Here is a 16,234-nt window from a genome sequence, read left to right as displayed (position 1 = left end):
ACACACACACACACACACATACACGAAGCCAGGCATGGTGACCCATGTCTATAATTTCAACACCTGGGAATCTGAGGCAGAAGGATCATGAGTTCAAGGCTAGTCTGGGCTATATAACAAGATGCTGCCTCAAAAGTAAATAAATAAAGCTGCAATAAGCTGATTGCCATAGGCTCAAGTGTCAAGAAAGGGCAGTAAGAGGCTAAGGGATAGACAGAGACTTGCCAGGAGAGGTCTGAGGGTTGGGTCATGTATGCAGCCTACAAGTAGAGGGAAGTCATGAAAGGGTATAAAGGGGATGTGGTCAGATTCTCAAGGTAAGGAGACCTTTGGCTCCTCTAGGAATCCAAAAATGAGGAGGTCAGAGTGTAAAACAGGAGCAGTCAGAGAGATCTTGCTGTGGTCCAGAGAATAGCTATGGATGCCATGGTTCAGAGAGATGCTAGGGATGCTTAGGAAACAAAACAGAACTTTGTGATAGAAGGACTAGAAGGATGAGGCAGGTGTCAGGGTGGATGTACTATCTGGCATACTCAGATGAAGACCATCCACCACTTTAAGGTGCCTAAAGACATTTAGGGAAACATGTCAAATAGGAAATTTGGCTCCACTCCTAGGCCCTAGTAGAGAGGCTCAGACTAAGAGCTTGATTCAACCTTGGAGGAAGTCCAGCATTGGGAAGTTATGTGGAGGGGGACGTGGGAAAGGAGACTGAGAGAGGACCCAGATACAAGAGAAAGCCCAGGGCATCTGATGTCACCTGAGCGGAGATGTTGCTTGAAGGAGGGAGAAGGCAAGGCAGTGTAATGCCTTAAAGGCCCAGCAGAAAGACAAGACCTGAAAAATGTTATTAAATTCAGGCTTATGGAAGCTACTGGTGATTCAGTGGGACCCAGTTAATGAGCAGGTAGTGCAGAGACTGGTGTTACCTCAGAGCGCGAGGCAGCAGGGTGTGCGCCTGCACTTCAGGGTTGTGATGCACAAGAGTGTGTTGGACATGTAGCGGGAAGGATCACCCAACAATCTGTAACACTTCATGTAATTTTTTTTCCTTTCTCTTTTCTGCCAGTCTCAATGGCAACTTGATCCATCCAGAGGAGGCCAAAGTCTTTGAAAACGAGAAGCGGATCATCTGTTCCTGATGTGGACATTTCCTATGCTGCATCTTTGTGCTATGTGGCTCCTCAGCTATGAACAGCACTCTGGGGAGTCAGATGGGGTCCGTGGGATGCTGTGCAGGGCCTTCAGTAAGGGGACTATTGGCCCTGTTCTGGAGCAGCCACTGGGGTACAGCAGAAAACGCGGGCAGTGTGAGCCACTGTAGTCACTGAAAAATAGCAACGTGTTTTCTATGCTGAAGAAACTTCCTTGCATGTCCCTAACTATCTTGCCTGGCACTGGCAGGGTCAGATGGAAGAGACCAGTTCCAGCTCCACAGATGCCTGCATAAAGGACCTGCAGGAGTGCATTAGCCACTTCTGCCTTCAGGGAAGAGCTGGGACTTGGTACAGGGCCAAGGCCAGCTTCCTGTAAAGAAGGCCCTCAGGGACCACGACGTTCTCCTGAAACCACCTTCCTCCCTACAGTACTTCCCTGTGCACATCTGTGTCACCCTTGCAGTTGTGGTTACTGAGTTGGGTCTAGTGTGAGGAGGGCACATCCAAGTGCCTTGGGGAGCTGGCTGTCAAGGGCTTAGCAACAGACTTTGGTTCTAGTCTTAGATCTCATTGGATGCTGACATAGGTTAGAGGTCGCCCTCATGGGAAGTCTAAGAGTCAGTCAGTCTCTCCATGATGCTCAGTCTCCAGCCGGAGGTTTACTTGTCTTGGCTGTGCCTGCTGTGGGAGGAAGCAGAGGCTCCCATCTTCCACAGGAGCAGGAATGGTTTGCCTTCATGGACCTGATAACCTCAGTGAAGCATCTCTCTCTTGCCTCTCACCAGGGAAGTCTCTTTTGTTCTCAGCAGGTGGAGGATGACTGAATACAGCCAGGACTCAGGGAGCAGCTGAGAGCTCTGCCAGCAAAATATTCCAGACACCCACCACCAGCGTGGGCATGTGGGGCATGCACAGTGGGGTGGAGTGGGTGGTGATGCTACAGACAACTTGCTTTCTTTTTTGTCACCTTATTGGTTAACCATTACTGAAAAAGCTCACTATTTCCAAAGAACCAAGTCTGGAGTTTTTTCTTTCTTTCTTTTTTTTTTTTTTCCTGTTTCTTTTCTTTCTTTTTCTTTTTGAAGAGACTCAACCTGGAAGGCATGCTGTGAGCTTTAAAGTCCTATCCTGACCTGCTGCATGGTGGGGTTCTGGGGTGTCATGCACATGTGGTGGAGAGGCCTGATGGAAAACAGCTAGAGGGTCACCAGTCTAATCCTTCACAGGCCTCAACCAAGGGACAAGTAAAGGTATAAGGCCACTCCGCCTGGCCTCTGAATCCCTGCAAGGGGCTGCCCCTGTGCATGTTAGAGTGGATTGGGACCATCTCACACTCTTACCACTGCACAGTAGGTGGCACAGGCCAGCCAAGTTTGCCACCTGCCTCAGTGTTTGCTGCTGGGAGGGGACAGGTCGGCCTGTAACAAGAGGCGCTGAGCCAATAAGGGTAGCAAGAATCAGCAGAGGAGTCTCCAACTGCACCTCTGAGCTCCTAGAATTCAATCCTTATTTTGCATGGCAGCCAGTTATGGAGTGCTTTGGGAAGTTGTAGGGGAAATCCTACAGAGTCTGAGTCCCCCCCCCCCCCACAGGTAGTTCCTGTCAGGGTACTTCTGTGCAGCTCGCCGGCGGTCCTCTCCACCCAGGCCCCAGTACTAGCCTAATGATCACCCGCAAGACCAGCAGAAATTCTCATTAACACAGACTCTCCCTGGAAATAGCATGGCATGCTGAAGGCCTGTGACACTGAGAACAGACTTCCCAAGTCTCACAAGAACCATACTTCTATGGGACAAACACACATGTTACTAAACAGCCAGAACAAAGCCCCCAAGAAGCTAAAATTTACTATTTCAAACATTCCTGCTTTTAGAAACTCGGAAAGCTGGCCCATAGGCAAAAGGATTTGTGGTTAATGACTTAAATTTTACTTGCACTACTTTGGTCTTCTAGAGGGCACAAGGTTGAAAACTATTACCAGGGCCTGCACCCCATATATTCTGGAAAAAGCCTCCTTTCTGGGAAGGCCTCCCACCACGCAGATGCACCTTTGAGCAGATATGGAAACTGCTCTAATCCCAGCACTCAAAAGGCTAAAGTAGCTCATCGGGCGTGGTGGCGCACGCCTGTAATCCCAGCACTCGGGAGGCAGAGGTAGGAGGATCACCATGAGTTTGAGGCCATCTTGAGACTTCATAGTGAATTCCAGGTCAGCCTGGGCTAGTGTGAGACCCTACCTTGAAAAACAGACAAACAAAAGAAAAATGGCTGAGGTTGGAGAACAGCCTGCGCTACCTAGAGGGCCCCTATCTAAAAAAAGAAAAAAATAACCCACAATGGCTCAGGATGTGGCTCAGTGGTAGCACAGCACTTGTCTGGCACGTGCAAAGCTTCGGGTTCCATCCCCAGCATTTCTTTCCCAAAAGAAAAAGCGTGAAAATTTTCAGACTGAGCTCTATGAACTTTGGCTATGTCATACCTACATTTTGTCATATTCGACTGAGTGGAACTTTTTTTTCTTTTTCGGTTTTTCAAGGTTAGGGTCTTGCTCGAGCCAAGGCTTGACTTCCTCCTCAAAAAACGGGAATCCAAGGGCCAAGAAGTTGTTCAGAGGAAGAAGTGAGATGTTGAGGAGAGTGGTTAGCACAGCCCAGGGCCTGCACCCCATAGGCACCAGTTATCTATAAGCACGTCGTCCTCACTCCCACCTGTTGCTTCTACCTCAACCCAAGGGGACTTTCCAACAAGGCCAAGTAGGCCAACGAAAGTTTTTAAAGCCTCAAATAGTGGACATGAAGCTTCCTGTAAAATCCTAGCTTTGTCAACGGGAGATACTGCTACCAATACTCACCATCGTTACCCGAGTGTGCTACAGGTCCATGTGAATTTAGTGAGTGGTGGCCATGTTTTCACTGCAACAGGCAGACCAGGGCAAGGAGCCGCGCCACCCACAGAGCCAGCTGCTAAGTCTGGGCCCACTGTCCTGGATTCCTTCCAGGTTCTCTTATGGTTTGTATTGAAAATAGTCCCCAAAATCTCATGAAGGCATGGTCCTCAATACAGCAAAGTTCTAAGGTGGTGCTTTTGGGAACTGATTGCATAAAGACAACTCTGGGCCTCATTAAGGGGTTAATCAACTGATGAGTCCCAATTGAATTGGGAGATATTAGGAGGTGATGTGGGGCTAGTTGGAGGAGAGAGGATGATAGGGCTTGACTTTGAGAGGTGTACCTTGTTTCCTAGCCCCTACCTCTCAGTTACTTTCTTTCTGCTTCCCCACCACATGAAAGGAGCAGCTTTCCTGTACCCCACCATTCTGCCATGATGTCTTGCCTCACTTAGGCCCAGAAACCATGACCATGGACAGAACTCATGAGCCAAAAATGCTTTTCCTCTTTAAGTTGATTGTTCTTGAGTCCTTTGTCACATGATGGGAAGTTAACTCAGTTGCTGAGCCATAAAGCAGCATGGGGCTCATTAATACTTGGGTTCACGTCCAGGCACAGCACACATCTGCCTCGAGAGCTCCAGTGCTCATCGACAGGACAGCAAAAGCAGAAGCCTTGCCCTAGAGCTGAGGCAAAACCACAGTGTCATCCCAGACCCATGAGAACTTGAATGAAAGCTTATAAGGAGGCCAAAAACTTGTGTTACCTCACAAATGGATAAAAATGTAGCCTGTGCCAGAGGGGTGGTGGAATGGGGGCATCCCAGAACTGCTCCCATCAGCTGAGAATGGAAGAGTTGAGCCCACAACAAGCTTGGGGTTCTACAGGCATTAATCACTGAAAAGGTGCTCTTCAATAACAAACAAAACAGTAGTAAGTCAGAGTCAGCACAAGAATGCTAGATAAGCTTATATTCTTTCCTTAACTATCTAGCATTTAGAAGCCAAAATACTTCAATATTTTTCCTGATATTTTCTCCCTCACTGTACATTTGTTTTTGTTGTGAAAGCAATATCTTCTTGTTAAGAGGAAAAATTTCGAATAGTTTGTATAACTGTATTAATTTTTCTGTGACCAAATACCTGCAAAGAATGCCTTAAAGAAGGAAAGATTTATTTTGGCTCATGGTATATATATATTATTAACAACCTACATAATTATAGACAGTAAAAACAAAAACCCTACTTTCCCCTTCACAACTCCACTTTCCATCATATCCCCTTCCCCTCTCCATCAGTCTTTTATTTTGATGTCATCATCTTTTCCTCCTCTTATGAGGGTCTTGTGTAGGTAGTGTCAGGCACTGTGAGGTCATGGATATCCAGGCCATTTTGTTTCTGGGGGGAGCACGTTGTAAGGAGTCCTACCCTTCCTTAGGCTCTTACATTCTTTCCTCCACTTCTTCTGCAATGGACCCTGAGCCTTGAAGGTGTGATAGAGATGTTTCAGTGCTGAGAACTCCTTCGTCACTTCTCAGCACTGTGGTCTCTTTTGAGTCATCCCAGAGGTCACTGCCCTCTAAAAGGATAAGCTTCTCTAACCAAAAATGAGAGTAGCATTAATATATGGTGATGAACCTTAAGAAAAGAGCTTACCAGGCAGCTTGGTGGGTATAACATATGCATTTAGCCAGACTTAGCAGGCATTATACCCCTACAGCCCATGACTTCCCTCATCATAGGTTTTTCAGTAGCAGGCATGTATTCCCTCCCATGGAAGGGGCCTCCAGTCCAATTAGAAACTAGTTGGTTTCCCTCATAACAGACATGCCACTGTTGCACCCCTTAGCTCATTTGGCCTGGCTGGCCAAACTTAAGGCTTGCAATGTCCCCTGCTGCTTATCCCCACTGATGACTTTTCTCTCTCCCATGGGGCTATATACAGTGCAGCGTTTTCCAGCTTTCTGTCAGCTGTCTACATGGAGGAGGTTTTCAGCTCAACTTCAGCAAGATTTCTCAGTGATCTTGCAGCACAAGCATATGGAGTCTTCAGCAATAGGGTCTTACCATTTATTCCTTGTGGGAAACCAAGAGCCTTGGCAATGGCCTGCAATGTTTTAGGGGCATCACAGACCTCCCTGACCAACATCTCACTGGACAATATTGCATCCTTGCCACTGAAAATTTTCTAGTAACATTGTATGTCTTCTGGGTGCACCATTGTCCAAAAAAGCAGATTTCCATATGACTTATTCATAAACTCTTAGATTTTGATTTATCATCCCTCCACTCTTCCTTTACTCAATCTCTTCCCCTGACCTCACTTAGGCCTTTCCACCCCCAGCAATCTGTTCTTCTACTTACTATATACAATGTCATACCCTTAAGTCCTCCCCTCACATCCCTCCTTTATACTTTACTGGTTTTTGCTACTGAGTTTTATTCCAACTCACATACAAGTCCGAACATTTGTAGTTAGGATCCACATAAGAAAGAGAACATATAGTGTTTGGCTCTCTGGGCCTGGGTTACCTCACTAAGTATACTCCTTTCCAGGTCAATTTCCTTTAAAATTCCCTAATTTCATTTTTCTGTACCACTGAATAGAAGTCAGTTGTATAAATGTACCACATGGCCATTATCCACTCATCAGTTGAGGGACATCTAATCTGTTTCCATTTCCTAGTTATTATGAAAAAAGCAGCAGTAAACATGGATGTGCAAGTATCTCTGAGGTAGTACAACACATCCTTAGGACATATGCCTAGGAGTGGTATAGCTGGGTCATGTGGTAATTCTATCTTTTATTCCAATTGGCATTTTTGTCAAGTATCCCATGGCTGTAACTGCCTGGACTTACATCTGGATCCTCTATTCTGTTCAACTGATCTACATGCCTGTTTTTGTGCCAGTACCATGATGTTTTTGTTACTATGGCTCTGTAGTATAGGTTAAGATCAGGTATGGTGATACCACCAGCCTTATTTTTGTTGCTCAAATTTGTTTTGGATTTTCAAGGTTTTTTGTGCTTCCAAATGAATTTTGGGATTTTTTTTTCTATTTATATGAAGAATGCTATTGGAATTTTGATGGGGACTGCATTAAATGTATATATTGCTTTTGGTAAGATTGACATTTTCACAATATTGATTCTTCCGATCCAAGGACATGAGATCTCTTTCCATTTTCTAGTGTCTTCTGCAATTTCTGTCTTGAGTGTTTTAAAGTTTTCATTGTAGAGACCCTCCACTTCCTTAGTTAGGTTCATTTCAAGACACTTTTTTTTTTTAAGGAAATTGTGGATGGAAGTGAGTTCCTGATTTTATCCTCAGCATGTTTACTGTTAGTATATAGAAAGCCTACTGATGTCTGTGTGTTTATTTTGTATCCTGCTATATTGCTATAAGTATTTATCAGCTCTAACAGTTTTCTGGTAGTCTTTAGGGTCGTTTGTGTAAAGAAACATCTTTGGGAAATAATGATAACTTGATCTTTTCCTTTCCAATTTGTTTCCCTTTTATGTGTGTCTCTTGCCTTATTGCTATAGTTAAGACTTCCAGTACAATATTAAATGAAAGTGGGGACAGCAGGGAAGAGATTGAGTAAAGGAAGGGTGGGAGGAGGGTTAATCAAAATCTAAGAGGGGGGCTGGAGAGATGGCTTAGCAGTTAAGCGCTTGCCTGTGAAGCCTGAGGACCCCAGTTCAAGGCTCGATTCCCCAGGACCCACGTTAGTCAGATGCACAAGGGGCGCATGTGTCTGGAGTTCATTTGCAGTGGCTGGAGGCCCTGGCACACCCATTCTCTCTCTCTCTCTTTCTGCCTCTTTCTCTCTCTATATATATCAAATGAATAAATAAACATTGAATATTTTTTTTAATCTAAGAGGGTATGAATAAGCCATATGGAAAACCTACTTTTTTGGACAATGACACACCCAGAAGCCATACAGTGTTACTAGAAAAATTTCAGTGTCAGTGATGGGATATCCCCAAAACATTACATTACCATTTCCAAGGCTCTTGATTTCCCACCAGGAATAGATGGTAAAACCCTATTGCTGAAGACTCCACATGCTTGTGCTTCAAGATCACTGAGAAATCTTGCTGGAGCTGAGCTGAAAATCTCTTCCCATAGGCCAGCTGAGTGAAAGCTGGAAAAAGCTATGTTGCATACAGCTCCATGAGACAGACCTCACCAGTGAACATAAACAATAGTGGACACTGCAAGCCTTAAATTTGGCCAGCCAGGCTAAATGAACCAATGGGTGCAATATTGGCATGTCTGTTACAGTGGGAACCAAATGATCTCTAATTAGGCTGGAGGCCCACTCCATGGGAGGGAATACCTGCCTGATACTGAAAAGCTATGATGGGGGTGGTCATAAGCTCTAGGGGTGTGGCACCTGCTAGGGTCTGGCTAAATGCATATATTAGTCTCACCAAATTGCCCAGTGAGCACTCCTCTTAATGTTCATACCCATATATTAATGCTACTCTCTCTCTCTCTCCTATCCTCCTATCTCTGCCCCCACCCCCACCCCGAGTGCTGGGATTAAAGGCATGTGCCACCATGCCTGGCCTCTACTCTCACTTTTGGTTAGAGAAGCTTCTCTTTTCAGATGGCAGTGACCTCTGGGATGACTCAGAAGGCACCATATTGCTGAGAAGTGACAGAGTGTTCAATGTTGAAACATCTTTATCATACCTTCCAAGACTCAGGGTCCATTGTGGAAGAGGTGGCAGAAAGAATGTAAGAGCCAAAGGAAGGGTAGGACTCCTTACAATGCACTCTTCCAGACACAAAATGGCCTAGATATCTATGGCCTCATAGTGCCTGGCACTACCTACACAAGACCCTCATAACAGGAGGAAAAGATGATGACATCAAGTAAAAGAGAGACTGATGGAGGGGGGGAAGGGATATGATGGAGAGTGGAGTTGGGAAGGGAAAAGTGAGGGGGAGGGAATTATCATGGTTCATTTTGTATAATTATGGAAGTTGTCAATAAAACATTTTTTTAAAATGTCACATATCTGTGTATGCATGTGTATTTATCTTTAAGAAACCTGGCCTTAGTCCAACATAGTGATAAGTAGTTCCCTGCACAACCTTGTGAAGTGGGAATTATCTCATGATTGAGTAAGTCGAAGACTAGTAGTATGCTTGTGTACCTTGACATATTAACTAGTATGTGTATAAAAATGAAAAAAAAAGCAAGCCACCACAAAGGGGCCTTGGGAAATGTAGAAGTCCATCCCTTACCATGCTTGGGACCTCCAGCTCACTTAGTGCAGCCTCTCATTCTAGTACTGAGCAAACCAGAGTCAGCGAGCGATGCGACACGACAAGGTCACCTTTGACTGACTACATATCGTGGGTATAGTCTGAAGGGGACACAGGCCTCTGGCTGGTTTTATGTTCCCTCTGTTCAGGTGGAGTTTTCAGCCTTCGAGTCCCTACACCTGACCTTCTTTTTGCCAAGGCTATTAAACATGAATAAAAAGGAACTCTGCCCCAAAGATACACATAGAACATAGGGTCTTTCTTTGTGGGAGGGGGGTTGAAGTAGGGTTTCACTCTAGCCCAGGCTGACCTGGAATTCACTATGTAGTTTCAGGCTGGTCTTGACTTCAGTGATCCTCCTACCTTGGCCTCCTGAGTGCTGGGATTAAAGGTGTGTGCCAGCACACCCAGCTACTTAGGGTCTTCTTAGTGTTCCTGGAATTTCTTCAGGAAGTCGTGGTTTTCTCTTCTACTTATGATGCTGACAGTAGAGACTGGGAGCATCATGGAGGATGCAGAAAGACTTTTGACTGTTGATAGCTAACAGCTTCATGATCGGCCAACATCCCCCATTGCCCAGCCAGGAGACTGGCCCAAAGGCACATTTTGGAGGAGTCACATAGGGTGACTTTCATCACAAGGGGGCAGCATATGTCCACTAACTCATGACATACCCTGGTACAAAGCCAACTGTACATAGGTGTGGTAACTGCATACTGTTCTATTTAAATAAGACTCAAACCAGAGCACACTGTGCTAAAAGCAACTTTAAGTCTGTCCACTCATCAGTTTGAATACATCAGTGCATGCAGAAAGCTGGTTGATGGCACATTAAAATAGTATCTGGCAAGTACTCTTGGGACTGAGGGTCTGGGTTCAAATGCCAGTGCTACATATAGCTGTGTGACCTTGGACAAGTGCTTTATTGCTCTTGAATTTCCCACTTGTAACAAGGCATTGCTCAAACAGTGCTATTTTTGAAGGGTTATTTGAGCAAATGTGTTAAGACAGCATCTGCACAGCCAGGGTTCCAGAAGTAGCAGCAGCAGCTCCTCTGATCTAACCAGACCGGTTCTCCCCAGCCCTGCCCGCATGGGAACCAGCAACAGAGCCATGCGGAAGCAAAGGCATGCCCAGCGATTCCCGCCTTCAGGGTGCAGCCAAGACACCACCACCATTTATTACTGGCAGCAAGTCCAGATTGTCAGGCACACAGACAAGAGGCCATGTCAGTGCTGAATACTGAGGAATTAGAGCCAAGCACGGCCTGTATCAGGAATTGTCTTCAATTTTCCTTTGTAAAGGATCCTCTGATCCAGGCGAATAGCAGTATTGATTAGGAAAGTCAAAAGACTAAAAAAGTCAAAATGCATTTTGATTTCATTTCACTAATCTACAGCATATTGCTATCTTTCCACACAAATTTACACAGCTGAGGATTCTTTCAGGCAGTGAGTGGTTCTGTTTCTAGTATTCTTTTCATTCATTCATTAACACTGCTACTGTAACACAGAGAGGAGAGGGAAGTGAGAATAGAACAAAATGAGAGAGCAGGAGGTAAGGGAGTTAATTCCTGAGCCTCGACTTCCTTCTGCCCTTCACACCCTCTTCTTGCCCCGTGTCATCCTGGGCAAAACGAGTGAAGCATTGCCTGTGGCCTGGCACAGTGAGGGTTTACGTGGTCAGCAAGCACGTCACGTGTGAGGACGGGAGGCTCCAGCCGCCTGCTGTGGCCTTTATATTTCCAATCAGAGGGCCACTAGAGTGACTGTTCTTTTTTCCTGTTATTGATAGTATTTTTTCCTGTTGTTGACAATACATTTGGTTATTTTGGGGGGAATAAGGTCTCACAAAGTAGCTCAGGCTGTCTTCACACTCATGCTCCTCCTGCCTTAGCTTCCTGAGTGCTGGGATCACCATGCACAGCCAAGATAACACACACCACTGCAGTGAGTCCGTGGATATAATGCTTGCCACACAACCATGGGGACCCGAGTTTGAGCCTCAGCACACATGAAAAATGCCAGGCATGGCAGCATATGCCTGTTACCCTACACTGGTGAGGTGACACAGGAGGATCCTTAGGACTTGCTGGCCAGCTAGTCTAACAGTGAGATCTGGATTTAGTGACTTTGTCTCAAAAATAAAGTGGAGGGCCGGGTGTGGTGGCACACGCTTTTAATCCCAGCACTGGGGGTGGGGGGCAGAGGTGGGAGGATCACCGTGAGTTCGAGGCCACCCTGAGACTAAATAGTGAATTCCAGGTCAGCCTGGGCTAGAGTGAGACTCTACCTAGAAAAACCAAAATAAATAAATAAAGTGGACAGTGACTGAGAAAGACATTTGATACTGACCTCTTGCTTCCATAGGCACATGTACAGGCACACACACATGACCCCCTCACAAACATGTATTTACAACATGTAACACACACACGTGTGTGGACACACACACAGAGGAAATTTGAAGATTATGTCTGTGCTGCCAATTAATTTCCCAGCAGGACCCAGAGGTGACTAAAACTCTACCACCTAAGCTCACTAGTCCAATGTTTCTCCACATTTTCACTCTCCTAAATTGACTTGTCATATATTTTTCTAATCTCTCTCCCACGAGTAAATTTTAGTCACATAGATATGCTATATTTCTGTTTATGCACAAAAGGGTCACAACTAAATATCTAAACTCATTTTTTTGGTCTCCCAAGAACCAGTTTTTAAGGCTGGGGAGATGGCCCAGTTGATAAAACACTTGCCTCCCAATCACAAGGACCTGAGTTTCTATTCCTGACGTCCACTCAAATGTCTGTGGGGGTGTTTGCCTATAGTCCCAGCACTAGGAACACAAAGTCAGGTAAGCTGACTAGGTAAATGAGCTGAGTCAGTGAACTCTGGGTTCAGTGAGAGGCCTTGTCTCAATAAATAAGTTAGGGCTGGAGAGATGGCTTAGCGGTTAAGTGCTTGCCTGTGAAGCCTAAGGACCCCGGTTCGAGGCTCGGTTCCCCAGGTCCCACGTTAGCCAGATGCACAAGGGGGCGCACGCGTCTGGAGTTCGTTTGCAGAGGCTGGAAGCGCTGTCGAGCCCATTCTCTCTCTCTCCCTCTATCTGTCTTTCTCTCTGTGTCTGTCGCTCTCAAATAAATAAATAAATAATTTAAAAAAATATTAAAAAAATAAATAAGTTAGAGAGTGATTAAGGAAGACAGCTAACATCAACCTCTGGCCTCCACAGGCATACACATGTGCCCACGCATGCACCGATACACATACAAATGCAATAACAAAGCTATTTTTTTTTCAGTATTTTTATTTACTTACTTGAGAGAGAAAGAGAAGAAGAGAGACAGAATGGGCACACCAGGGCCTCTGCAGCCACTGCAAATGAACGCTAGGTGCATGTACCACGTTGTACATCTGGCTTATGTGGTATGAGGGAATCAAACCTGGGTCCTTAGGCTTTGCAGGCAAGTGTCTTAACTGCTAAGGCATCTCCCCAGCCCAAGAAAGCTACCTTCTGCCTCCTCACAGTGCTGCCACCCTGCTAAGAGTACTCCAATTGGTCGTGACCTCTCTGCAATTCAGGACCGTCTGTCCCACTGCTAGTCAGTAGCCTTTCTGCACAACATTCAATATGCCACCAATCCTCACAGGTATAAATGGAACATTCTTGCACTTTCTTTTCACTCTTCCATCTGTTCTGAAGAGTATTTTCATCTGTGTGAAAGCTCTGCTTCAGCGATTTTAAGGTGCCCCTCATGAAAGGGGAAGAGTCCTCAAGCAGGAGCAGCTGCCCTCTGAAGCACTCCTCCAGCAGCTTCGCAGAATTCCCATGAAGAGTCCCCAAGCCCTTCCACCAGACTGTGGGACAGAGCCTGAAGCCAGGCTCACCTATGTTCCTGTCCTACTTCCTCTTCTTCCTTCATCTGCCCCTCCAAGAGACCCAGGCAGTCCAGAATTCCCTTTTTATAGGTGGGCTTGGCCTACCCCAGACCCTCATCACCATCCCCCACACCAGCTGAGTACCAGGACTGCAAACCGAGGTAGGTAACTCAAAATCAAATCAAAGTGTCAGATGAGTTACATATCAGAACTGCAGCTGTCTGATCAAAAACATTCTCATGGGCTGGAGAGGTGGATTAGCAGTTAAAGCACTTGCCTGCAAAGCCTAAGGACCCAGGTTTGATTCTCTAGTACCACGTAAAGTGAGATGCACAAGGTAGTGCATGAATCTGGAATTGGTTTGCAGTAGCTAGAGACCCTGCCATGCCCATTCTGTCTTTGTGTCTGCCTGTCTCTCTCTCTCAAATAAATAATTAAATATTTTAAAATTGAAAAACACTCTCATTAGATATCAAAGTGCAGAGATTTAGGTCAAATTATTTTTCATGTTCCTGAAGGCATTTCATGGGAGTGGTGAAGGTAACAAAAGGTCATGTGAGATGAATATGATCAAAATACATTATATACATGTTTGAAATTGTCAAAATGAGTTTTGAAAATGTATGGTTCCTTGTGTTGCTACTGCTATGACAAAGCACCTGACATAAGTAACTTAAAAGAAGTAAAGGTTTATTTTGGCTCACAGTTTCACTTCCTGGTACCTGGTTGCTCTGCTGTTTCTGGAAGCAGAACACTGTGGCCATGGAGCACCTGCGAGACACATGCCTGAGCTGCAGCTCACCTCATGACAGCCAGGAAGAGATGAGAAGGTGGAGATTGCGGCTGGTGACAAAATACAGCCCCAAGGACCCTCTTCCTTCAATTAGGTTCCCCCTCCTAAGCTCCCATCCCAAAGCCCTGATAGTATGAATCCAGTGAAGGATTAACCCAGCAATGAGGTCAAAGCCTTCATAATGTAGTCACTTCAGTAAAGCCCTACCTCTGAACATGTCTGCATTAGGGACCAAGCACACAGCATATGAGCCTTCATTGTTACAACCCAGAATGATTTCAGAGCATGGCATTTCTGGACAAGGATGCCCATCCATTTATCTATACATCCATCTCACATATGCACATAGGACAGCTACTTTATGCCAGGCACTGTGCTAGGAGACAATGGCTAGTGTCTTGCCTGAGATTTCTTATTCACAAGTTAGTAAGCTGGACCGTCATGTTCTATGGATGCCAAGACAGACAGAAGCCCGGAACTGCATGATGCCTAGGACAGCAGATGGCTGAGCACAAGCAGGTCCACATCAGTCCCCGTATTCCTATGCTCCAGCCCTCAGTGGGCTTCAGGGGGGTTCGAGTGGATGCCATGCATATGAACATTATAGCTTTACTGAAGAACACTGTGTGGATACAGTGAGCAGAAGGCCAGTCTGCTCTTCCCCTGGGGGGAGCAATAGATATTATAAGACCAATGTCTGCTGAGAAGTGTCCTGGGAAGTGTGGTCATGACCTAAACTGTTCACATACCCAGCAAGGATGCTCAAGATGTGAGGTAAATGACCTGTCTCAGCATCCAGCAAAACACACAGACCTACCCAGGCCTAGATTTGTTATGTTTATGTGTTGAGGTTGCCTCAGGGCAACCAGGGGAATGCTCTTGTGGAAGTTGAGGCAGAGAAAAAGTATATCAGGACAGGTCTGGGAATGGCAACAAAGCTACAGGTGCTGACACCCACTACAAAGGCCTGGCAGCTGCTTTGTGCGGTCTCTGCCTATGCCGTCATAAATCCCATTTTCTGTTAGTCTGTGAGATGGGCACTGGCTGGTGGTACCATGGCAAGCACAAAGCCAGCAGCCACTCCAAAATATTCACAGATTGGATCAATCCACTACCACATAAGTGATCGAGGCAAGTCTGCTGCAAACACATGCTCCTGGCCAGTAGCCAGCAATTAGCTCCAGCCATGAGAGCAAAGTATGCCAGACCAAGCAGCTTCCAAGGGATCCACCTGCTGGTTACAGCTGCATGAACAGGTATCGGCAAGAGCCCAGATTTCTGACCTATGTATCATGAGTTAATTACAACTCACTGTGGTTTGAAGCCAGTAAAATTTCAAGAGTACTCTGTTACCTCAGCAAAGGATAACTAAACTAGTAAATAAAAGTCAAGGAATCATGAAATGCTGAAATGAATGGATGCTTGGATATATAACAGTTCACACACAATAAAAGTTTATCTCGTCCTCACATATGCAATCCACGGAGGCTTCATGTTGGTGAGGGGTCTCTGTGTCATGCTGCCGTTCAAGGACCCAGGCTGTTTTCAGTGTGTGCTTTCCAAGGTCACCTTAGGCAATATCAACCAGAGAGCAAAAGCAGAGAGAGCATCAAGAATAGCACATGGAAGTTCATTTGGCCCAGCCAGGAAATTGGGTGCTTTTCTTCTACTCATATTCCATAGGATGAAACTCAATTACATGAGCTGGTACAATTGCAATGCAAGGAGCCCAAGAAGATGAGCAGTTTGCTAACTGACAGACATATACTACAGAACTGTATGAGCTTACTAGGAGATACCAACCATTTCCATCAGGTGCAGCATGGCACAGGGGAACAGTGGCTGGGGGCTAAAAGACTCTGGTGAGATTTCAGTTCATACTTATTGTCTGTCTAACATGAATAAGTGGCCTAATGCAAGGAGACCTTCATTTCTTCATGTGAAAGACAGGCTAATTACTGTTTTCATTAGATTGTCATATGTCAACCTGTATGCTTAATATTGCCTGGGATGTGCTAAGTGTTCATAGATGTTACCATGACTATTATAGCTAAGGCAAACAGTATGAAACAAAGGAGAGGCCATGGTGAGGGATGAAGACTAAGTTTAATCTATGTGGGTAACAGCAGTGCTGGTCATAACATTTTTCATATTAACTCACTAAAGTCCTATTCAAGATAAAAAAAAAAAACCAGTATAAACAAAAGAGATTCATAGAAGGATATGGTGTCCTC

General features: G+C 45.4%; 1 protein-coding gene across 1 annotated transcript in view; it reads left to right on the top strand.

The window, feature by feature from the left end:
- The window catches only part of Nod1 (nucleotide binding oligomerization domain containing 1), a 49,938-nt gene extending 47,769 nt beyond the window's left edge, over positions 1–2,169 (top strand). Inside the window, exon 12 of the mRNA XM_004652636.2 lies at positions 1,070–2,169. Within this exon, the coding sequence (XP_004652693.1) occupies positions 1,070–1,142 (73 nt within the window). The 3' untranslated portion in view covers positions 1,143–2,169. The remainder of the gene's footprint in view (positions 1–1,069) is intronic.
- Positions 2,170–16,234: the final 14,065 nt, after the last annotated feature.

This window comes from Jaculus jaculus, chromosome 16 (assembly GCF_020740685.1).
Source record: "Jaculus jaculus isolate mJacJac1 chromosome 16, mJacJac1.mat.Y.cur, whole genome shotgun sequence".
NCBI classification, from domain to species: Eukaryota; Metazoa; Chordata; class Mammalia; order Rodentia; family Dipodidae; genus Jaculus; species Jaculus jaculus.
The sequence above is the reverse complement of the archived record's forward strand: the minus strand, read 5'-3'. Positions and strand labels throughout refer to the sequence as shown.